This window comes from Manis pentadactyla, chromosome 2, assembly GCF_030020395.1.
Source record: "Manis pentadactyla isolate mManPen7 chromosome 2, mManPen7.hap1, whole genome shotgun sequence".
Classification (NCBI taxonomy): domain Eukaryota; kingdom Metazoa; phylum Chordata; class Mammalia; order Pholidota; family Manidae; genus Manis; species Manis pentadactyla.
Window position 1 is genome coordinate 70,765,845 of NC_080020.1, and position 24,627 is coordinate 70,790,471.

The 24,627-nt window shown below is 33.7% G+C and overlaps 1 protein-coding gene across 1 annotated transcript; it reads left to right on the forward strand.

Annotated features, from left to right (window-relative positions):
• Positions 1-310: 310 nt before the first annotated feature.
• On the forward strand, positions 311-16,386 carry CETN3 (centrin 3). Its single transcript, XM_036925672.2, has 5 exons — positions 311-471; positions 1,892-2,024; positions 3,582-3,696; positions 9,335-9,526; positions 15,997-16,386. Exons 1-5 carry the CDS (start codon positions 377-379, stop codon positions 16,038-16,040), a joined length of 579 nt encoding a protein of 192 aa, XP_036781567.2. The 5' UTR covers positions 311-376; the 3' UTR covers positions 16,041-16,386.
• The last annotated feature ends 8,241 nt before the right edge of the window (positions 16,387-24,627 follow it).

Here is a 24,627-nt window from a genome sequence, read left to right on the forward strand (position 1 = left end):
CTACTTCGTTCTAGCCGGAGGATATAGTGTGGCGAGTCTCTTCTCTGCCCCTCCCTTCCCTCGGTCTCCGGACACTTATCCACCTTGCGTGAGGCCTGCAAGGTCCAGCCACCCGCCGCCGCAGCCGCTACACAGGCAGCCAGAACTAGGCTCCGCAAAGGATTCGGGGAAATAGTAACAGGCCAATCTACAGGGCGGGAGGGAGAGCAGCTCAGAGCGGATTCTTTGATTGACGCGAAAGATGCCCAATGATAGCCTAGGAGTAGCGACGCTTCCGCCTCAATGGACAGACTTCAGCAATTTCAATCAATCGAGCTCGAAAGTATCTGCCTTGTGGGAGGTCCTTGAGGCCGCTGGGGTCGTTGGTGACTGCCGAATGGTTTGTGGAAGTCGTGGTGATTTCGATAGTTGGCTAAAGTCGTACTTGGGAGGAACGTCCCTGTCCGAAGAGAAAATGAGTTTAGCTTTGAGGTCGGTAATGAGGGGGCCGCAGTGCTCTCCACACCCCGCAGCGGCCCCCAGGTTGGGTTTGTGTGGAAGGGAGGCAGTGTGGGGCCGAGGGGAGGAACGGGATGCAGTTCTGGAGGAGGGAAAGGCGCCTAGGCCAGCCTTCCTGGGCTCGGACCCTTCACCCTGGGAGCAGTGGGATATCGCCGGTGATGAGCCCCTTGTGCTTTCGCTGAGGTAGTCATATCTGTCGGCGCGCTGGGCTTTGGACCGCCAAACGGGTGGGTGATTGTGGGTGTGAGAAGGGCGTAAAAAATCGCGAGGTAGTTTCCTGCGGTGTTTCTGCGAGAAATCAGGCCACGGAGCATCCCGTCGTTCAGTTCCACCTTCCTGGTCTATGGCCCCCGCGTCAGCCATTTCAAGCCTTTCTAGCCATTTCAAGCCTTTGTATTTTGGGTAGTCTTTAGAGGACAAACCAGCTTCAAATGTAAATAGATTAAAAGTGCCCTAAGAAAATCAACTGGGCTTTACATTTTAAAAGTTCTATAGAATTTTTTTCAGTTTCGAAACGTGTTTTTATATAAGTGTTGTAGCCCCATTTGAAAATTTGGAAAACTTAGATAGGCATCCCTTAAGACATTTCTGGCTTTTAAAACAAATTTAATTTTTTTTCTTAAAAGTTTTTGCTAACTTTATGAGAAATTAAACGTAGATGTTAAGTGAGATTTACCAGACTATTGGCGCCTTAACATTTATTACATAGAATTAGCACAAATACTCTGTAGTTTTTTTAATTGTTAATTGTGGTATGTTTAGACTCAGTATTTTGGCTGATTTCCTAGTAGCAATGGAAGAAATTATAATGTGCCAAACTCTTAGAAACGTGTAATTGCCAAAATAGTAAATTAATTGATATCATATATATTTTTTTGGTAGTAATTTTGTAAATTAATTTTAAACACCATTAAAAATAAGCCAGATATATAGTGATCATCAGTGATGAATCTGACTTTCACTTTTTAAGACTCTATTGTAGAATAATATGAATGGTAAGTATTGGTGATTTGGTTTTCTTGGGGTTTCTGACATAAAAGTAATGTTTCTTATTCACAGTTCTTGTGTCTTCCATAGTACTATTAGAGGGAATAAATAAAGCCAGAAGGAAGGAAAGTTAGACCCTCATTTCTTTTAATAATCTGTAAAACTCTTAATTTTGGGGAAGTGCAAATTAATGGCAGGTTAGACAATAGAATGAATTGGGCTTTGGCTCATCATGTAAAGAATATTTCTTTATCTTTCTCCAAATACTTCCTTTTTGGAAATTTAGAAAATTATTCATCTGGATAATTTTTGTTGCATTTTGAAATCTTAATCATTTGAAGGCATAAGGGAATAGGATTAAAGTGGACTAAATAGACTTTTTTTTTCTCTTTCCATTTCATAGAAATGAGCTTGTAGTAGACAAATCAAAGAGGAAAAAAAGAAAACTCTCTGAAGAACAGAAACAAGAAATTAAAGATGCCTTTGAACTATTTGACACAGACAAAGATCAAGCAATAGATTATCATGAGTTAAAGGTAATAGTATACTTTAGAATATTTTTCTGTGAAAATGATTTTACATTTTTGTCAGTTGGTTAAAAATCCATTTCTAAAGTACTTTAATTAGGTTTTGGAAATATGAAACCATTTTAAACATTCATAGTTAAATGCTATAATAAAATTAAGTCATACTCCCTGTATCTTTACAGAATCTCCTTTTCACATGATAAAACGAATAGTATTTTAAATGGAAAAATACATTCCTTGAAGGGGCTTATTTTTCATTCACATAAAGAAGTTTTCAAACTACAGGATTTAAATACTTACTACTATATTCGTCTATTCTTCTTTTATAACTTACTCTTTTTTGAAGTTGAGTGTGTTTTTGGCCTTTAATTTGAACATGCTAGTAACATTCTCAATCTACTTTCTCAGCTGCAAGCGTAACGCAAGTGATAGATACCCCTACTTTCTCAGTTGCAAACGTAACGCAAGTGATGTTGTAACAATGTAACACAACCAATACCTGATGTTGACATGGTGCTAATGGGGAAATGTCAAATTAAAGGCTAGAATAATTTATAAAGACAAAAGGGTGGTATGGATCTTACATCTAGCACAATGAGAAAGGCAACATTTTAGTAGCTCTGTTGCTTCTTTTTTCTTTAGTTACTAACTTTTATCAACTCTTCCTTTATAATGTTGCTTTCATTTGTTGCTCTTATTTTCTTGGTTTGGGATCTTATTTCATACCTACCCAGTACCATTAGATTCATCTTTCTAAAAATTTTTCATCATGTTGCTCATTGCTTATAAACCTTTAGTGTCTCCTCATTGTATACTGCATAAAGTTCATTTTCCTTTGATTTTTATTGAATGCTTCCCACACATTTACTACTAGCTACTTTTCTTACTTGTCAACTACTTGCTTCCTCTTGAGCTCTTTCCATCAGGTAAGTTAAATTGTTCTGTGCACTGTTTTTAAGCCTATTCTTCATTTTGGTGTCTGTTTTAATACCTGTCATCCTTTTCTAAATGCCCTTCTACTACACTTAATCCATACATCAAGGAACAACTTGTATTTCTCCAAATAAGGCTTTTAAAATCAATAACATTGTCTCTTCTTCCTTGTTAATAGTAACCAGATCTCTTCTTTCTCTAAACTCAGGGTCCATTATTACTTACTTGGTAAGTGATCATATAGGGTCTGATAATAATTCTTTAATTTCTAAAAATCTCTTATTGTACAGCTTTTTAATATTTATGCTAAGCTTTTTTCCATTTTGGTTGTTAATCTTTTGAGAACAAATAACTTGTTAAATTATCTGTGCACAAGTTTGTGCATTGTACAGTGTATGCTATAAACACTCATTGATTGGTTTGTCATACCGAAGGATAAGAAAATGGAAAAAATTGCCATTAAAATTCAGTAGTTAAGAAAAACTATCACTTTGTTATTTTAGAGACAGTAAATGTGTAAAAGAATTGTATGTTTTATTAATATCTCTTAAATTGTAAAAACTTACTTAAGGATTGGAAATCACTTTTTTGAAAGAGTGCCTTATATTTTGCTTTTCCTTTTTAATCCAAAAGGTGGCAATGAGAGCCTTGGGGTTTGATGTAAAAAAGGCTGATGTACTGAAGATTCTTAAAGATTATGACACAGAAGCCACAGGGAAAATCACCTTTGAAGATTTTAATGAAGTTGGTGTGTATTTTAATAGAGTTTGTAATTAGCAGTTGTTAGGAAATTATCTAGTTTAATGACAGTATTATTGAATATTGCTGTATAATGTGTATCTTATTTGGGTCTTTTTACTGATTTTCAAAGAAAAAATAAGATTAACAGCTTTGCTGTGGATTTACCATTTTGTCTTTTGTTCTGAAAATTCTGACCAGGGAATCTTGTGTAGCTTTTTATGGAAAGATGTCTTTCCAAGTAATGTGCATTTATGTTATATGATAAAACTAAAGAGAGTGATCAAGAAATTATTTTCTCACAGTAAAACAGAAGACTTGGTATTCTTTTGTTTGGAAAACGTTTCCCAAGACCATTCTAGAATGTAATTTTTGTTGGCAAAGTAGGAGAAGAGGAAACCTGTAGTAGTTGGTATCTTTAGCTGTAGATGAAGAGCATGCCTTTTGGTTGACAAATGTGTAACTCTGGATGACCTTAATCTTGGTGAATATAATCATTTCTAATTTAAAGTTGCAGATGGGATGATTGTAGTGAGGGAGGCAGTTGGCAGACTGGAAGCAGGAGAAAACATTTTAGAATGCCCAACTGAAGATAATGTGTATGGGCTTAATATGGTTGAACTTTTGTGTAGTTGATGTTAATGAATTATTTCGAGTATGTATCAGGCTCTTTTAGAATGGAGAATTCTGGAAGGCAAGGACTTTGCCATTAAATATAGTGCCTAAGGAATTGTATATAGAAAGTACATAGATCAGATTTATATTTATTAATTTTCTAAACCTATGATACCACTTCATGTGGGTCATAATATGAGCATATCATATAGTTATTTTTAGATGTTTTAAAAATGTAGGAACAAATTCAGTTATATACACACACACACAAACCTTAATACTTTAAAGTATTTGGCAAGAAGCAATATGAGAGCAAAAAGAAATGGCAATTAGGACATATAGGAAAAAAAGATTTATACCATTATATAATTGTTTTGTTTTGTTTTAACCTAAAAACTGAAACCAAAAACAAGGAAGAGGGAAGTTAAAGGATAAACCTTAAAGTGAAAGAAAGCACAGCACAGAAGATCCCCAATTTACGAACTAATGCCTGTTTAGAGAGGCATCTTGTCCGTTTGGGAAGCACATTCCTTTTTTCCCTTTAATGTATAATAAATTACTTGAGGAGAGGCTGAGAGCTATAGTCTCCCAACATTGAAGCTCCTCTGAGGTTTATGATCTTAGTTCAAGTTTCAACTTAGATTATCTATAGAAACAAGGTTTTAGGATATAGTGGAAATGGTACTATTAAAAGAGCTATAATTCAGGTTGGAGATAGTTGTGCTATCTTGTAGGGTTCTTGTAAGGAATAATTAAGTTAATAGTATGTAAAGTGCTTAGAAAAAGGTCTAGCAGACAGTAAGTGCTAATAAGTATTTGTTATTACTGTAAAAAAAAACAGTCTTTGTTTCATTTGTGTCAATGGCTAGAAATAATCATAAGCATGACTGGAACATAAAAATTCTACCTCATGTATTTATATTTTTCTGATTGCCTTTTTCTCATAGTTGCAGGCTCTTATCCCTAAAATTTTAATTAATAATTTTATCGAATACATTATTTCATCTTAAGTGAATATGGTTTTAAAATTGCCATTTTATTAGCAGTTAAAGCCAGAGTTCCATGCTCTGTCCACCATTTCCTGACTCTCATTCTTTTCAATGTTTTTAACAGAGCAGAAATAAGGTTTTTTCCAGAATAAGTGGTCATGGTTAAACTTCAGCTCTGACTTTCAAAGACAGGCAGCGCACATACTTTATTATTCTAAGGCTACCTGTTGAGAATAGCAGTTGTCAAATAAAAAATGATTACTGTTTGGAAAACAGGAACTATGTATTCACCCCATTTGTTGATTATTTTTGTATGATAACTAACCACAAATGAATATATATTTTATACTTTGGGACAGGTAACTCCAAATCAGAACATTTGAGACTTGGTGTTATGTACCATCTATTATTGTTTAAGGGTATACAATCCAAGTAGTTCTGGATGAAGTCTGACACTTAACCAGATTTTTCCCAATGTTAGAAAAAAATATTAAAATATATTTAGTACAAGTGTAGAATCTAGACAGCCTGAGGCTACTGAGTAACAAAGGTATTTTAGGAATTGCTGCTTTAAAGTAAAACCAAGATGTCAGATGTTTGTACTCCCATCTATTTCTGGCATGAGCTACTTACTATTTCATTGCCTATTCAGAATAGATTATTGTGTTAACTGTTTTTCTTTTGTTCATTTAACAAACCTTTGCTGAATATTTTGGCATTGGTACTGTGATGGAGTGAGGAAAGGAAATTAAGAGTTACTAAGAGGTTCCTTTAAGGAGCTTATCATTTAAATGTAGGTGACAACAAGGTATGGTGGTATGTGGTAAATTATGATTTTGTCTAGGGCAGGATTTGGCACACGCACTTGGGCGAAATTCAGCTGCTGCCTCTACACTGCCACATCCATTCTTTTATGCTGCTCTGTGGCAGAGTGAGTAGGTTAGACGGAGACATTATGCCCACCTCCAAAACCTAAAAAATTCACTATCTGTCATTTAACAAAAAATATTTGTCCATTCCTGGTCTAATGCAATTGAAGAATTTGCAGAGGGCATTTCTAATTTAGGCCTTGGGGAATGTGCATAGGATTTCATCCCAAGGAGAAAATTGTAGGAGGAGTAGAAAAAGGCATTCCAGGAAGAGAAAACAACAACGAATGGTACCAGAAATGTAGTATGTTTGGCGAGTTCCCTGCTCTAGGAGATATGGAAATGACTGGAGGGGTAGGATGACCGGGCCAGATAGGTAAAGTCTTACATGTCATGTAGAGTTTGGACTTTAGAGGATCATTGCCAAGTTTTAAGGAAGAGGAGATAACATGTTTTAGAAATGTAACTCTGTTGAGAGTATTAAAGATGAGCTGGAGGGAAGAGAGACTGCAGACAAAAAATAATAGATTTTTTATGTTAAGGGTGGTGAGAACGAAAAGAGATAATGTTTTAATTAAATGAGTAAAAAAGGTAGTATCCTCAGCACCCTAGGACCTAATCTCTGATTACGTTAATGGATTGAAAATGTTCGGACTTTTCAAATATGGGAAACTTACCTGTTAATGGTGCTGTTTGTTATCTTTTTAGGGGTGGGGCATCGACAGCTGTTTTGGTGATAATGGGAGGAGTTTGGATTCCACAATATTCACTTTGAAATAACTAGTATGCTTGAATAGAAACTTCCAAAGGGCAGTGAGAAATACAGTGGAAGCTATATTTCTAGCATAACCTTCATGCTTTTTGATAGATATGTGATGTTAATTTGTTGTATTCTTAAGTGATTTTTGTAATGGATAAGGTATTACTTTGAGGAAGTATATTTCTGGTAGTATAATTATTTTAAAATAGAGTTACATGAACAGAGATCTGTGAAATAGTACCCACCTTAACTTCCTGTATGTTCTTAGTTGACTTATTTTCATTGAAAAAAAAAATACATTTCTTATAATTATATTTTACTTTGTAGAACAGGAATAGAACGAAGGAGGCATGGAAAGTCACTGTAAAGTTAAAATGTTTTAGCTGTCCAGAAGAATGGGTATTTGTAGTTCCCAAGAAAAGTTGCATTCTAAGGCAAAGTATTGATAAAAGATTATTATATAGACACTTAAGTCTAAAGTAACTAACACAATTAAAGCACCAGTGGGATAAGAATTTATGCATCTTGGAGCCCCATCTGTTCCCCAGATTACCCTGTTGCTTCTTTAAGTACATTAATACTTTCAGCAAGCTGCTTTTCTGGTTCACCTGTCATGGAAATTATTTAATTGGTGAAGAAAATTTCTTAACACTTTTTTTTTCCTTGTCCTGCTTTTTTGTTGGGACTAAATTCAAAATAAGTTGAGTATGAGCCACAGAGTTAAGCATGGTATTTTATTTTGGTGTTATGGCTGTATATATGCCAATTCCTTTTTGACTGAATATTTATGAGTTTTGATGATTTGCATACTTATAGTAATATGCTTCAATTAGTTACTTGGAAGACTTTTTGGATGAAATTAATGGATAAAAGAAAACTATTGAGATGTGTGTAGATGATTTAACATTAGCTTGCATGGGTACTAATTCTAAAGCTTATTCAATCAAATATGATGAAACAGCAAAACAACAAGAAATTCTTGTGAATTTGAATTGTATTTTTCCTTTTGGGTGTATACATTCCAGTACTTTACATCTGCAAGCATTTGCAAGGTTTTAATGATTCTGTAAACTTCACCAGGACTGAGTTATTTTTAATGGCATAGTGAAAGTCATAAATACCTGTTGTTGTAGTGGTAGACTGGCATGTAGAATTACTTCTGAGATGTTTATTTAGCCATTTTTAGAATTTTTTCTAGTATTTAAAATTTTTATATTGCAGATTTTTATTTCAATTTTTGTTACTGTGGCTGTTAATTAAACACTGTGGTAATATTGAAAATATTGTTTATTCCCTTTAGTGTATTAAAATATGTTATTATGGTCTGAAATTACCTTTAGTCTTAGTTGTCGAAGAGTTATTTTCTTGCTGAACAAAAAGGATATGACTTTAGAGAGAACTCTTCCCAGACCTGTTTATTTTTGTGGGGAGCTTTCTTAATAAAATCAGATTCAGTCCTTTTGTGGTAACTACTTTTCGTATTTTGGAAAATCAAGAGTTCTTCTAAGCATAAAGATGTCAGTGGAATTTGCATCTCCTCTCTGAGATTGAGTCTGTATCAGTGATGGCAGTGCATTTTGTTAATTTGTCAGGGTTATTTGTTTTTATTTTAGGTTGGACTAAATTTGAGGAACAGTGTTAAATTTTTTAAAAATTGAAGTACCATTGATACACAATCTTATATTGGTTTCAAGAATACAACACAGTGGTTCAACAGTTATCTATATTATTAAATCCTCACTCCCACTAGTGCAGTTACTATCTGTCAACCTAGGAAGATGTTACAGAATCATTGGCTATATCCTCCATGCTGTACTACCATCCCCATGACCAACTTATACTATGATTGAGAATTTTTGTGCCCCTTTATCCTCCTCATGCTCCCTACCCACCCACCGCAACCCCTCCCCCATTGTAATAACCACCAGTAACTTCTCAGTGTCTCACTGAGTCTGTTGTTATTTTGGAACAGTGTTACTGTTAAGTTTAGCCAGCAAACAACTTACATATAGTTAGCATTGTTTTGTTGGTGTATCATCTCTACAGCTAGGTTATAAACTAGACCTGTGTGCTTGATGTCAGAGGAGCCCAGTGCAATTCTTGGTAATAGTAGACCTTCAATAAATATGGTATAAATATAGTCCTTTTTATTTTGTCTTTGTGTGGTATAGTTTTTCTTATTTATTTAATAGGATGAATTGGTGATAGTTTAAAGGTTAAATTTTAAAATACAGATTTGGTTTTTTAATTTCAAGTTTATCTCTAGGTTTTTGGGCTCTGATTTGGCGTTTTATTGTCAAACTAAACAGCAGATTCACAGCTTTGATTCTCATCTAATACTAAGTTGATACCACAAATGAATGCCTTTGTTATTATAAAGGTTTATTTTTTATATTTTTGTTTTTTTAACTGTAGTGACAGACTGGGTATTGGAAAGAGATCCACATGAAGAATTATTGAAGGCATTTAAGCTATTTGATGATGATGATTCAGGTAAAATAAGCTTGAGAAATTTGCGACGTGTTGCCAGAGAATTGGGTGAAAACATGAGTGATGAAGAACTTCGAGCTATGATAGAAGAATTTGATAAAGATGGTGATGGAGAAAGTAAGTTTTGAGTAAAATGTACATTCCAAGTATTCTTCATGTACAAATATAGTAAATATTTCAAAACTTTCAAATCCCTTTGCAAACTATATTTATGGTAATTGTTCATCCTATAATGGGCTTTTTGCATAAATATTTCACATATTTAGAATGAAGCAAAAAAAATTACAGTGAAGTAGACTTTTAAAACCAAATATACAGGGTGTAATATCAGGTTCCACCCTTCAAGAAGGTGCTTTACTTTTCCTTGAGGATGAAACATCAACAAATTTCAGACACCAGTAAAATTGCAGTCCTTAAGGCCTTCTTAACCTACATGAACTCCTAAACTGTTGCTGAGTTCTACTGATTCTATCCTTCAGATGTTTTGTGTCTGTTTTATGTCTTTGCTTACTGCTGCTGTCCTAGTTCAGGTCCTGCTTTCTTTGCAGAATATTATCCTAGCTGCATTCATTTCTCCTTGAATGCCTGCAGGGTGCAGTGTCCTGTGTGCTGACTGGTTCTACACAGAGAGAAAGGCAGATGTGGTCCCTGCCTTCACTGACTTTACTATCTCTTGTAGCTTCCTAATTGTCCTCTATGCATATAAGCCTCTACTCTCTTCCTAATTCAGTCTATTGATAGCATTCTTTTCCTGAAATACAGGTTTGATGATTTAATTTTCCTTTTCAAACAGAATGATTCTTCAGTGCCTACAGAGTGAAGTTCAAAGCCTTATATGATTTGTCCTATCTTAAGTATCTACTTTCATTTCCCCCTGTAGTCTTTCACTCTTCTGCTTTAACCTTACCTCCCCTACATACACACGTTGACAAAATATACTCTATTCTGAAAATAATTTATGCTGGGCCTTTTATCATGCCATTCCTTAATCCTAGAATGCTCTGATTTCCAGTTGCTGTTTGCTAAAATGTTAGTTGTTCTCTCAGATACATTTAAACTTCACCTTCTCAAAAGCCTCCCTCCTCTGTTTATATAAACTAGGAGACTTGTATTGAGGGCACATAGCATATAAAGAAAGAAACTATTTTGATACTTTTATCCACCACCCTCTGATAGTTACATACATGTCTGTCTCTCCAATTATATTGTAAGCTGCTCAGGGGCAGTATGGAATCATATAGTGTGCAAGTCCTGAGGCTTTGGTATGATGCAGACCTGGATTTGAATTGAGTCTCTACCACTTAGTTAATTTTGCACAAGTTTTCAATGTTTTCTGAGTCTCAGTTTCTCCATTTATGAAAACGAGAATGGTAGTATCTTTCAGGGTTGTGAATATTAAATGAAGAAATTGAAGGTGCCTAGCATTAAATAGAAGCTTGTTTTCCTTTCTTGTTAAATCTTTGTCTTTTTCCTCTGCATTTTCTTGTCCATAATGAGTGCTCTAATGTTTGTTAATTTTAAAACCCTAAGCAAGAGTGTTACAGTAGATAATGTTGATGTAGTACCTACTACACACACACACACACACCCATAAAAGCATACATACATATATATATATATGTATGTATATTATCTTGGAAGTACTGGCATGCTTTAATAAGGAACTAGCTATCAGTTCAGATTTGTAGATTGTCCTTTGGTTGTGCATTACTGTGCTTTCTTACAATGTGAATATTATTTGAGCATTATAAACTTTCTATTTTTTAATACTACCTTTTTGAAGGGTATTGATACAGTTACTTATATTTGAAGACAAAGATGATTAAAACTTGATGAAATTTAAATGGTTTAAGCTGTCACTCTAATATATGGACTTAAAATCCACTGCCTTCATATTTTAAAAAAATCTGTGTCTTTCGTAGCTTTTTATTACCCTAAATTAGCTTTAAAGCAACTCTCTTCTGTGAAGATAGTGTCTTCAGTGGCATAGAGAGTCTTGGCGTCTTTTCCATAAATCTTTAATAACGGCTGCAACTTGTTTTAAAAGATGAGAGTTATAAACTTTTTTTTTTTTTTGGTACTAGGCACATACATGCAAATTAGATTTTGGTTTTTACCTTCATTTGACTTAAAATATCAATTATGAAGCTGCCTCTTAAATTCAAATTTGATGTGAAACTTGGTTAGAAAATATGTCCATTTCTTGTATCATTTGTTAGATGGCTCTGTCTGCTGCTTTTGAATCTCGAAAGAGTTTGCACCTGTGCTCCATTGCTTGATTTATTTTAATGCATACTTAAAATAATTCTTTGGTCCTCACTGCTTTTAATACTCCATTTTAAGTCACCATACAACTATTACTTGGGCATCCTACTCTCATTTATTCAAATGACTAATAGGCAATTAATATTTTTTCTCTTTTCCAAGTGATTGACTACAGATAAAATATAGGTGATGCATAGTTTTTTATTATTAAAGTTTGTCTTTTTTGGGAGGAGTAGGGTGGTCTTACCATTTTAAATAGTCTAAATCAGTAGTTTCCAGTTTGGGATGTGGGTCTGTGGGGATGGAGGCTGTCTGAGGTTTTGCGTGGAGTCTGGGTATGTGCATCAAATACTATCTGTAAACCATATGAATAATAGTATTGCATGAAACTTACGTAAACAACTTTTCATTTATATCAGTAACTTGTTGTGATTGATAAATACACTTATTTTGTGGAACTTATAGTAGCTATTTGACATGTATTTCTCAAATAAGACATACTATAGCTTTTACTGTGGCAAGTCTAGGAAATTACTGTTGAAAGGCATTTTTTCAGAAACAATGAGAACTACCACTCTAAGTGATACTGCCTTAACTTATATGGGTCTCTGACACTATATGAAAATCTGCCCATTTTTTAAAAAAGTAGGAAGTTACATTTTATAATAACTTGTTAATCTGAGCAGTTAAGTTAGGTTCTTTTGGCTGCAAACAGTGCTGTTTAGCTATAACCTGCTTTCTTTGTACATGTCAAGCTGGTAAAGGTCATAATACTAGGCTACTTTTTTGGGGGGCTTTAGTAATTATTCTGTCTTTATGAATTTCTCACACTGTTCAGTATTTAAAAGCAATGAAAATATTTTTTATTGTGTATGTAGAATAATAAACATAGTGAATGAGGAGTTAAAGAAAAGAAGATGTAACATGAAATATAAATAAAGCTGTGGCAATGGTATAGAAAGAATCCTGTCTCTATCATCCCTCCCAAGATATATAAAATAAAACATAGAAATCTTTTTGGAAAAATGAGCAACATTTGAAAAGCCAAAGTGGATCATCTTTTAAATAATTATGATGAGTGTTAACATTTATTTTGTAGTTAATACATGTTAGATTCTGTACTTAGCATGTTACATTGTGGATTATATCACTTAATTTTCATAATAGCTTTTGGGAAATAAATACAATACCCATTCATGCATATTGCATAGATGCATATATAGGTGAGGAAACTAAAACTCTGAGGTTAATCACTAGTCTAAGGTTACCATAAAGCTAATACATGGCAGAGCCCAAACTCACACTCAGATCTCCATAATGACAAAGAATGTGCTTTTATCTGTAAGCCACACTGTATTGCTACTTGTGCTATAAAGTGAAATATTAATTAGGTTTCTATGTTTATGAAGTTTTAAAAATTGCCTGTTACTATAGAAAGCATGATATTGCTAAAATAGTCAACTGGTACTTCAGATACTAAATTTGTTTTTTTCATTTCAAAGCCAGATGGTTTCTCAGGTATATAATCTACTTAATTTCGCTACAATTCTCTATTTAAATGACATGTAATATTTACCCTGTGGATAGACGGATTGATTTATGAAAATTTTGTTTATAAAGGCAGTGTAAAAAATGAAGTGTTATGTTTGTTTGAGTCAATAAATACTTTACTAAATGCCTATTTTTAAGGTAGACATTATGCTAGACTTATTAGATACAGGAATTTGATGCAAGATATTATTGATAGAGATGGTTATAAAACCACATGTACAAAGGCATCACAGATTCTCCTAATTGTCTGAAAGACTCACTGTGCTAAAGGAGCTAGTTTAATTTCCTTAGCCTCTTTCTTCCCTTTAGCTTCCCCCTTCTTTGGATTTAAGTGTTCTGTTTGTAGATGTGAAATTATAGAATAGTTTAAAGTACTTTTGAAATGCTATCATGCTTTAAAGTGTTTATACATAAAAAATATAAAAAACTTAATTTTTTGTGATTCTAGAACTATATGAATCTTGATTTGAATTTGAGTATTGAAATTTTACATAGTGAAAACTTCTAGATCTTTAACAAAACACTTTTAAGATTTTGAATATTTTAATCATAGCTCTATTATACTGTTAATGTGATTTACAGTCGATTCGCTGTCTCCATTATGCTGTTTTTCTTAACATACTCTTGTTTTCTGTTTTAGTCTATATGCTTTCAACTGGATTGACTAAATCAGGGGTTCCCAAATGAAGATGTATAAATAATTGTTTAAAATTGTTATATATTTTAATTTTTTTAACTAGGGAGAGAGGGGGCTGTAGTTTTCCTAAGATACTGAAACATGTTCACTTAACTGCAAAGGTTAAAGATCACTACTATGATGATCACTGAAAGTATTTTAAATATTATAAATTTTGTATTTTGTTGTGCTATGTCTGCCATAGTGTCTTGTAGATCTTTAATATTGAGTGCATGGATTGATTCATGGTTCTTTATCAGCTTCTGTTTAAGCGCTTTCTTTTTAATTCCTTAGTGTTTTTGCACTGTTTTCTTTCTTTAACTTACGTTTCTGATGATACTCTACTACCTTAGCTTTCATTCCATCCCATCAAACCAAATAAATCCTATATTTTTATTTTCGAGCCCAAGTCAAGATTTATTTTTTGCTTAATTTTTCTCATCAGTAATGGTTTTTCCCATTGCGATGAATTTTTTTTCAACACTGACATGTGTTTTTTATTTTAATAATCATGTTTTATGTTACAGAGCAGTTGCTTTCTGTTTTAGGTACAAAATGTGACAATATTATTGAAACTGGTTTTCTGTGTGGTTTCTGGAACCAGTATCATTGTTTCATTCCCAATGTATATATGTTATCTCTCAACATTTTTTAATTGGTTAATTTTTTTCCAACTTTCTATTATCTTCTCAAACATAGAGGAAAAAAATGTTAGACTAGAACATTGAACACCTTTGTACCTTCTACCTATATTCAGTAATTAATATCTTACTGTATTTGCTTTATTTATAGTGTGTATATTTTTTCTGAAACATCTGAAAAGTATATGACAAACCCACCCCCTCCCAATTTTTTATAATTCCTCTAATAAGAATAAGGACATTATCTTTCAAAGCTATGATACCATTGTTCTAAAAAAATTTACAGTAATTTTATAATGTCACCTGATATCCTCCTCACTTAAATATCAAGATACTCTAGGATAGGAACTATATTACCTGTTTTGATATATTATACAACTCCTAGTATGGTGTCGGTATTCATGAGGCACTTAAAAATGTTTGATTCAATGGAATGTTGTCTTACATTATGTTTTCTTGGGTATTTAGTACTTGGAAACAACCTAAAAGGTGATCTCATAGTTCAGTATTTTCAGATGAAGAAATTGAGATGCAGAACGGTTCTCTGTTAGAGCTATAAATGGGAATCTAGATCTCTTTTTTCTCATCCTTGTGTTCTTGTTACCTTTACTGAAATTATCCTTCATTAATTTATGGTTTGTTCAGGTGGTATGTGTTAAGTTTTGGGGTCCATGAACTCAACTTGCTTTACAAAAAGGAGGTATTCTTTTCTGAATGTTTCTATTACTAATTCATGTGTATGTGTGTATATTGGTTTATAAAAATTAAAATTGAATAAGATGAACACATTTATTTCTAGATTGCATTCTTAAATATTACACTTTATACACTGGGGATTCTTTATAATTTATTTATAATTTTGGTAAACTAACAGTCTTTATAAGTATTTCCTGCATTTACCTCTATATTTTGTAGTTGCTGTATTACTTTGGTAATTAAGATTAAATCTGTATCTTTTAAAATTACCATTTCTCCAGATGCTTTTGAGGTATGGTGACCCTAGTTTCAATTAAGTTACCTTTAAAATAGGCTCTTGAACATACAAAAGTTCAAAAAACAAACAGTTTGACTTTTTTTCTAATTCTAATATATTCATCTTTTAGAATTCTAATTTATATGCATGATATATTTAAGCTTACTCATGGAAGGGTTTGCTAAATAAACTAGTAGAATAAAGATTATAAAGAGATTTAACCATCCAAGAAATTAAAAATTTCAAGCTTTTAAAACTATCTTTCTAAATGTGTATAAATAATATAATTAATAATATTTTATCATGTTTTATATATTTTTGTATATGTAAAGTTCTGTTTAGTAAACATGTTCAGCTTCCTACAAAGAAGTTTTGGTTTAAGAACTTTGTATAATATAAAATGTAAAGATACTTAGTGTAACATGATAGTATTGTTCTACAACATTTGTATTTCTGACTTACATTTTTTTTCTCACCACAGTAAACCAAGAGGAGTTCATTGCTATTATGACTGGTGATATTTAAAGAATTACAAGGATAAACACTAAGAATGTTGCAGTTATCATCTTGTATTCTGTTTTTATGCCTGGAGCCATTTTAAAAAAACCAACTTAGTTCTTTTTACCAGAAGGACCAAAAATAAGCATCTTATGTCTTCATATTTTACTACTGTTAAGTTTTGTATGACCAGTATTGTTAGCACTCTAATAGTTTATCTTTGTATTTATAATACAGCTTTTATATATGTAAAGTTTTAAAAATTGAATCATGTGATAAACACTTTTTGAGATTTTTTATTCAGCATTAGTGGTCACTTTGGTTTTGGTGCACATGTTTCAGATTTTCCTTAATAAAGTTTATTTTGTTAGTATTTTAAAGTTTGGTAAATTTTCTGTTTTATTTTGGTTTGAAATAACTGTTAACCCTCCATAATATATTTCTTAAATCTTTTCTCTTTGGTGTCAGAAACAAAAATTGAAATACAAATATCAATAGAATAGCATATTTTCCATTATAATTTTGACATTTATGTCTCAGATACAAGATGGGGACTCTCAATCTAGGCATAATTCCTCTTTTAAGAGTTATGTTTTTCAGTTTGGACAGAAAAAGCATTGTGCATATAGATCCATTTATCCTCGTGTATTATGTTCTCTAACACCTTGGGTGTCAATGTAAGTTATGACAGTTAAATCTGGATATTTCCTTAAACTAATTGACTACAGTTTGAATCATCTAACCTCTTGACAAAGTAAAAGATTTAAATTTTGGGATTTTGATCTGTTAAGATAATTATCAGTCAATTAAACGTCACGGTGATGAAAATAGAAAACTGTAAGCCACAGAAATCATTTAAGGCTATGTTTTAGCTGTATAAAGGAACATTCTGTGATTCATCAGGAAACAGAGTCAGAATTTCCAGGTGTTGGTGGGCTCTTCTGCCTTGTAGCAGTGTATGTTAGGGGGAAACAAGTGGTTATGGGAAGTAGGTCATAGGGAAATGGTACCTGTATGGATCCCTCACTAATAATCCAGATGAGTTCTCCAGGAAGAAAATTTAATTGTTTTATTTCAGTGATCTTTCTTTAGATTTCTTGTTTTAAAATTAAATTACAAAAATAATTTTATGCACTTTAAATGTTGTGAGCCCCTAGAGTATTATAGTATTATATAGAACTTAACGGTTTCTAGTGGTTACATTTCAAACAGTTAACATAGAAAGCAAGTTGTTTACCATATTAAAATTTAATTTTGAATATTAAATCAATGTTTATAGTATAACTATGCAGGGCAACAGATAGACTTGGAATTTTAAAACTTTTATCACCCTTACTGATGAATTGCCTTCTATGTTTGGATCACAAAATGTGTTGACTTTCAGGAAATTGAAAAAAAGTGAAGAATAAAACATACAAATAAATCTGGGTTTACTATTCTTCTCCGACTTTTTTGGAACAAATAACCTAAGCTGCTTTTTGTGACTTAAAGAGATAACTCCTTTATTTCTTTATGTAAATCCTTACTCCTTGAGATACCAGCAGTTTTGTTTTTTCTGTTTTTACTGTGGGTTGAGAGGATAGAGCTCACCTCAGTTCTTTATGTTAGCTTTCTCCTATAGCAGGGTATGAATTATTCTCATTTTTTTCCAATGTTAATCAGTAACTGTAGAGTTGAAGGGCTGATGCACTTGGCTGGTAGAGGTGGCAGTAAGAAAGGAGTCAATATGCTTTAAAAAAGGAGGGAAATAGAGGTGAGTATTGGTCATATTTATCATAGTCATATTTCTCATGTAATGGCATTTATTACATAAGAAAATACCTGTATTTTGCTAAACTTGCCTCGTGCATTGTTCTGGTGTGCTGGTAAGCTTTGATAGTTTGGGATTTGTCAGCTAAGAGCCTTCCTTCAACTTTGATATAAGCAAAGCACATATCTTCTTTAGAAGGTATTCACTGTTATTACACACTTAATATGTGATAGGTATTGTTCCAGGCTTATTTAATCCTTTATTGCAGGAAATTCATACAGCACTGCTAATGGAAGACTTTCAAATTCAGTTGGCATGCCTATGTTAATGGCCTTATATTAGTAAAGACCATAGTGAGTAGACTCTCCAGTTAAGTGGCTATTGGCCTCAACTCCGTATGTTATTTAACTGATGCTAGTCTCTGGCAGTAAATTGTTTTGGGGATTTTTCTAGTGATGTGTTCTTAAAAAAGATGATTTACAATGTTCTGAAGACCAGCATGAAAAGGCAAGGTAATTTTTAAAAAATCACTTAAAATACATCATTAAATTTAAATTACATAAGTGGTACATAGAAGTAATATGTAAAGGCAAGCATTTTTTTTAACCCCCAATCCCATTACCATTCTGTTCTGAATAGTGCCAATGTCATTTAGGCTTCAGACAGAAGGAAAAGCATAACTGGATATTTTAACAAAGTATATTAATAAGGAATAATTAAAGTTGGCACTGGAGAACCAAAAATTAGAAAGGGAACACTGAGATAGTTAACTGTCGGAAGGAGCTACTACCCCTAAAGCTGAGGGGACAGAAGGTGGAGGTTATGATTACTAGAAACTAGGAGCTTTGGGGAGAGGTCCTGTAGAGCAGGGACTGGCAGATACATGAGGAGTGGACCCTGGTAGGTAGGGCTGGTATTGATGGGGAGTGATCAGAAAGAGCTGTAGACTTTAACCAAGTGCCATCTTTGGAATGAAGAACTGTTGCTCGGGGTGCTGACAGGCACAGTAAACAAATGAGAAAAGGCAAGATTGTTTTCCCCTCCTTGCCTTCGTTAAACTCTTCTCCTTCTATTGGTGGAGTCTAACAAAAATTCAGCTGGCAAAGGAGAAAGTTAAACTTAACAGTCCCAACCCCGGTAGTATACAGTGGAGTATAGAATAGTGGTTCGGAACAATGGAAAGACACAGCTTAGTAACAACTGACTATATATTTTATATAGTCTGAACCAGGTTATTTGAGAGCAAAGGGACTTGGGGAGACTAATTTATGTGGGACAACGTATAATTCAGAAGTGTCCGAAACAAAATAAGATATGTTCACCCTTATCTTTGGGCATAGTAACCATTGTTATTTTATTTAAAAAAAACTTTTTTATTAAGGTATGATTGATATACACTCTTATGAAGGTTTCACATGATAAAACAATGTGGTTACTACATCACCCACATCATCAAATCCCCACCCACACCCCAATGCAGTCACTGTCCATCAGTGCAGCAAGTTGCCAGAGGTCCACTATGTCCCTTCTCTGTGATACACTGTTCTCCCCATGATCCCCCACACCATGTGTACTAAACATAATACCCCTCAGTCCCCTTCTCCCTCCCTCCCCACCCGCCCTCCCACACCCCTCCCCTTTGGTAACTATTAGTTCACTCTTGGAGTCTGTGAGTCTGCTGCCATTTTGTTACTTCAGTTTTGCTACATTGTTATACTCCACAAATGAGGGAAATCATTTGGCATTTGTCTTTCTCCACCTGGCTTATTTCACTGAGCATAATGTCCTTCAGCTCCATCCATGTTGTTGCAAATGGTAGGATTTGTTTCTTTTTTATGGCTGAATAGTATTCTATTGTGTATATGTACCACATCTTTATCCATTCATCTACAGATGGACACTTGGGTTGCTTCCATATCTTGGCTATTGTAAAAAGTGCTGCTATAAACATAGGGGTGCATATGTCTTTTTGAATCTGAGAAGTTATATTCTTTGGGTATATTCCAAGGAGTGGGATTCCGGGGTCAAATGGCATTTTTATTTTTAGTTTTTTTGAGGAACCTCCATATTGCTTTCCACAATCATTGAACTAGCTTATATTCCCCACCAGCAGTGTAGGATGGTTCCCCTTTCTCCAATTCCTCACCAGCATTTGTTGTTCTTAGTCTTTTCGATGAAGGCCATCCTTACTGGTGTGAGGTGATATCTCATTGTGGTTATAATTTGCATTTCCCTGATGGTTAGTGATGTGGAGCATCTTCTCATGTGTCTGTTGTAACCATTGTTATTTTAATGATTATTTCAAACTCTTCATTTACACATAGAGAAAGATTTTTGTTTTTGCATGAATATTGTATGCATTCTGCAACTTTTTTTATAAAGGAAATGCCTTAAAAAATTAACATTAAATGCTGCTTTGTTCTAGGCACACATAGATACTTACATGTATTATATATTTTAACCTTAACCTTTTGGGCTATATATACTGTTGAATTGTCTTTGTTTTACACATGGGAAGACCAAAGTTTAGAGGGTTTAAGATTATAAGGATTGGAATTGGAATTGGATCCTAGAGCCTTCTGACCCCAGAGCTCACTCATATGTATTGTCTTTGTACAATGACCTTTATGGACTACTTCAGTGTATGAAGGATCAGACCTTTCAAACTACAAAACTGAAAGAGATAGAACCTGGAATTCAGAAGCTCACCAACAAAAGTGTTAAACATTTATGCTTAATTTAGCATGACATTCGTTGTGTTATGTGTTATTCCATGAAGCTAATAGTCTATAATCAGAGGTGACACATTAAAAAAGTAGATGTTTGGGAAATAAATAAAATTATTAAGCAAATACTTATTGAGAAAGTGCATATTTTTGGGTAGTGCAGATTCATAAAGGTTTTCATTTTGAGTAAAATTTAGGAAAATTTTTTTCTAATTAAGCTTGGTGGAGAATATTTTATGGATTGCTTGAATGAAGGAAGAACTCTTATTAAATTCTTAGGGATTGGAAGGAACCTGGACTTCAGAAGTATGGTTGCTAAAAGGATTTGTTAGGGTCTTTGAGGCTTTGAGGCATCAAGCTGGAGAGGAAAAGGGTTTATGGACCTGGAACCCAGTAGTCTAAAGCAAAGCTCTTACAGGTCTCTGGAGGTGCACTGGTCAGAGAGGTGGTCAGTAAAGTTCATTTTAATACAGAATGGTGAGTTCTTCAGGATTTAGGTTGCAGGCAGGACTTCTCGGAATGAAATACAGTAGTCATCAGGATGACAGCTTAGTTGGGTCTTGGAGATCTTGGTTAAACAGCCTAGGCTCATCCATTCAATTGAAATAGGTAATTTGCACTTTCTGATTCTGAGTTTGGTCATCTGTCATTGCCTAGTTAAAGCATTCACTGAAAACTTCACTCAAGATTCTCCGAAAGATTGCGAAGTTAAATCTAAAACTAGTGAAGCCAAATCTCTGGTTTATCTAGAGATAATCATATATTTATGTTAGAGTTGCTTCTGTGAGGTATACTCTAAATTTTAAGTGTAATTAATATCTAATTATCTATAAAAACCCAAATTATCCTTTTTAGAGCTGGAAACCTGTGTGTCGTGCTATTCTGAGAATATGTGAAATATTTTTTCATCATAATTTAGGAAGATTACTGACATTTTATAGAATAAAAAGATCAGCAGGGTTACTTCCATTTTATACTTAATTAAAAGTATTTGTAAATGGATTTTCCTTATTCTGTTATAAAAGAATTCAGGGATATTTAATAGAATCCCTGGAGTCCAACATTTCTAATTTTAGTATGCTTGTAACATTTGTCCAATATGCCACTGTGTTCTCTGAAAAGAATGATTATTTTCACTGTATGGCATTACCATAGACTGTCTATCACTAGGGTCTTCCAAAAGGTCCATGTGAACCTGACAGCTAGGAAATGTGTACTGTTGTAGAACATAAATTCTGGCAACTTACTGATGCAAGCCACCTCCCGATGGCTGGCTCTTTAGAGTAAAAATCACTGAACATGCATCAGTTAAATGCTAAGTGATAAAAATATTTCCAAATCATATTCCCTACCATGGAGGACCTCCTTAAATTTAACAGCAGGCTAAAAGATTTGGGGTTGGCCTACTGAGGAGCAATCTTTCATTAGAAAATATGCGTTTTGCTTGTCTTGAAAGTTCATGCATTTAATGTCTCTGCTAAGCAGGTGGGATTAACCATATTTTAAGCAAGATCTACATTTTCCTTTTTCATTTTCTATTAAGATTAAAATTTCATTTAGATCTGAAATAGCAGGCCAAAACTAAACTTTTCAGGAGACCTTTTCTATCCCAGTCTTGCTGGGAGATAATTGTTGCTAATCTAAGTCCTAACATTGTTCAGCATTGGCAGTAAAACCAAACTCCCTCAAAGAAAATAAAAAAGCAACATTAGGATTCTAAGAATCTTCTTTATGAAAGAAAACTTCCTTCAAATCTAATTGGTTGGTTTCACTGCTGAAGCAAAGATAAACTGGGAAAGATGAAAAGCTAGTAAATTTAATATCTATTCTAACAACTTTATTTGGTTTTTGGAAAAATTAGGTTATACTTGTGAAAATGTGAATTGCAAAATTCTATTAAAATATAAATTGTTGTAATTAGACTTGTCCTGTAGTTGGAATTACTGGTCTATGGGCCCAAGTGACCTGCAGTTGTGCAGTCTGATCCCAGAAATTCTGAGATCTCCAAGACCTCAAGGGCATTCTTGAGTGCACCTAGACCCATGCGCTAGGATAGTGCCTGGCGGTAAATTCTAAACCCACATTAATTTCTTCTTTGGATTATGCATACATATGCAGATAAGCCAAGTGTTCAGTTCATCTGAAGGAAATAGTTCTTTAGAGAACCTGGGATATCTCGAAGTAGAGAACTATATAAAATCACATACTGTTATTATTTGGTCAAAATAATGATGACTTTCCATTTGGTCGAAATAAGCTTAAAAATAACAATTTATATTTCTACTTGTTACTGTCAAATAATTTTTAAAAAATTATCTTGATTTAAAAAGCTAATCTTGATTCCTGGCAGCTCTTAGGGTCTTCTAAAGGGTTAACTCATGTGAAAAAGAATTAAGAAAAGGCAAATCTTAAAGAGTTCTTTGTCTCTCTTACTCGCAATTTATATCTCATCATTTTCCAAAGAACGCTTTATAGCAAACTTCAGCACAAATACAGTAAGATTATTTAATTAGAAATGATCACAAAACAGATGGAAGAAAAAAGAGAGGCAACTTCAAGCTTTCAAATTAACTGTGGCTAAGACAGCAGAGACCTGGAACAAGGCCTATCTCCCTGTTACATTTTCTACTTTTGCTCTCTTCTTTCTCTTGTCTCCCTGGGATTAAAAAATGCTGAGAAGCACTTCTGGTTGAGGTACCTACAGTAAGGCCTCTTCATTCTCCAGTGCATTGCTCCCAACTCCTAGCACCATACATACTCCTGATATGCCTTGCTGTTAATCTACGGACTAGGTAACCTGTTCCTACATAATCAAGAAACTTGTTCCAGGAATCCAGACTGAAGTGAACGATGAGTGAGGGCTGAGAGAAGAGAGCTTGATTTAGAATATGACCTTTATAGGACTGATATAGAAGTTTCTGAAGTGCAGATTAATTCACATACTTACTGTTATTTGCCCAAGGACATACACAATATACTATTTTCTAAAGAAAATCAGTAATGTGAAATTCAAGGAAATTAGGATTGCTATAATGTACGGCTAAGTATCTTAAAACATGGTTCAGTATTCTGATGAATTAAACATTGAAAATACCCTAACCCATATCAAAAGTTGCTTGGGGATTCCTAAACCTCAAGAAAGTCAGAGACTTAGGTGTGGTATGGGAGAAGCTGGCAGGAGACGTAGGGAAAGATGAGTTGACAGGAAGGCACTGATGGCAAAGGACCACTGAGTAGTTACTGACTTTAAGTAATTTATGGATTTACAGCCTGATCTTGGGTATTGTGGGATCTCCAGGATCTCTAGGGTGTGGGAAACAGCTAAAGAAAGACATTGTCATCTAAATTTCAATGTTTACCATGGGACTCAGTCTGCTTGACCTGGTGTTCAAAAGAGCAGTAGAATGAAATCTGAGTTGCATATTGTTATGCAAGGTGCCTGGGTGGGCATCCACTGGTGGAACTGAATGGGATAACCTTGTTCTAGTTTCATTTCAAGAAGTTCTGTTTCATTCATACAGAGAAGTTAGCGTACTTACTTCTTCCATTATCACTTATTAGAGTATACCCCATGTAACCTAACAATGAAAAGTTTATCTTTTGGTACATCAATTTGGTAATATTCTTTTGAGTTTTCAATGAACAGTGATTGTGCTTTCACATTTAAGGAGGCATTTGTCTTGTGTACACAGAGAAGAGAAATCATTAGCTAGGTTCTTATATTCTATGAATCTGATTTTTTAAAGTTTCATTATGTTGCATATTCAATTTTGTTAATCTCCATTAACTCTTTTTTTAAGGATGTTCTTTTTTAGTGGGAGGTGTTTTGATTCTTAGAATTATGAGTTTACACTCATAATTATTTACATGTAGAAAAAATTTACATGTAGAGCAGATGACATTCAATCCACAGGCCTTCCAACTTTTTATGAGCCAATTCTTGTCTTAAACATTTTCCTATTCATTTCTTCAAGGAAAAATGTAATTAATCTGTCAAATTAGAATGTTATTTGGAAAGAAAAATAGGACAAAATGTATTTTCAACATCCACCAGGGGGACCTATTGCTGCAACTAAAAAATTGAATTTGAGGAAGAACATGAATTTCACATGATAGTTACATGAATTTATTTTTTTTG

What these genes read in the sequence shown, in the direction of transcription:
- CETN3 (XM_036925672.2), top strand. Translation starts at nt 377, where the DNA reads ATGGTTTGTGGAAGTCGTGGTGATTTCGATAGTTGGCTAAAGTCGTAC. An exon ending in AAAATGAGTTTAGCTTTGAG is followed by an intron (nt 472 to 1,891) that starts GTCGGTAATGAG and finishes TCCATTTCATAG; the next exon opens with AAATGAGCTTGTAGTAGACA. An exon ending in TAAAGATGGTGATGGAGAAA is followed by an intron (nt 9,527 to 15,996) that starts GTAAGTTTTGAG and finishes TTCTCACCACAG; the next exon opens with TAAACCAAGAGGAGTTCATT.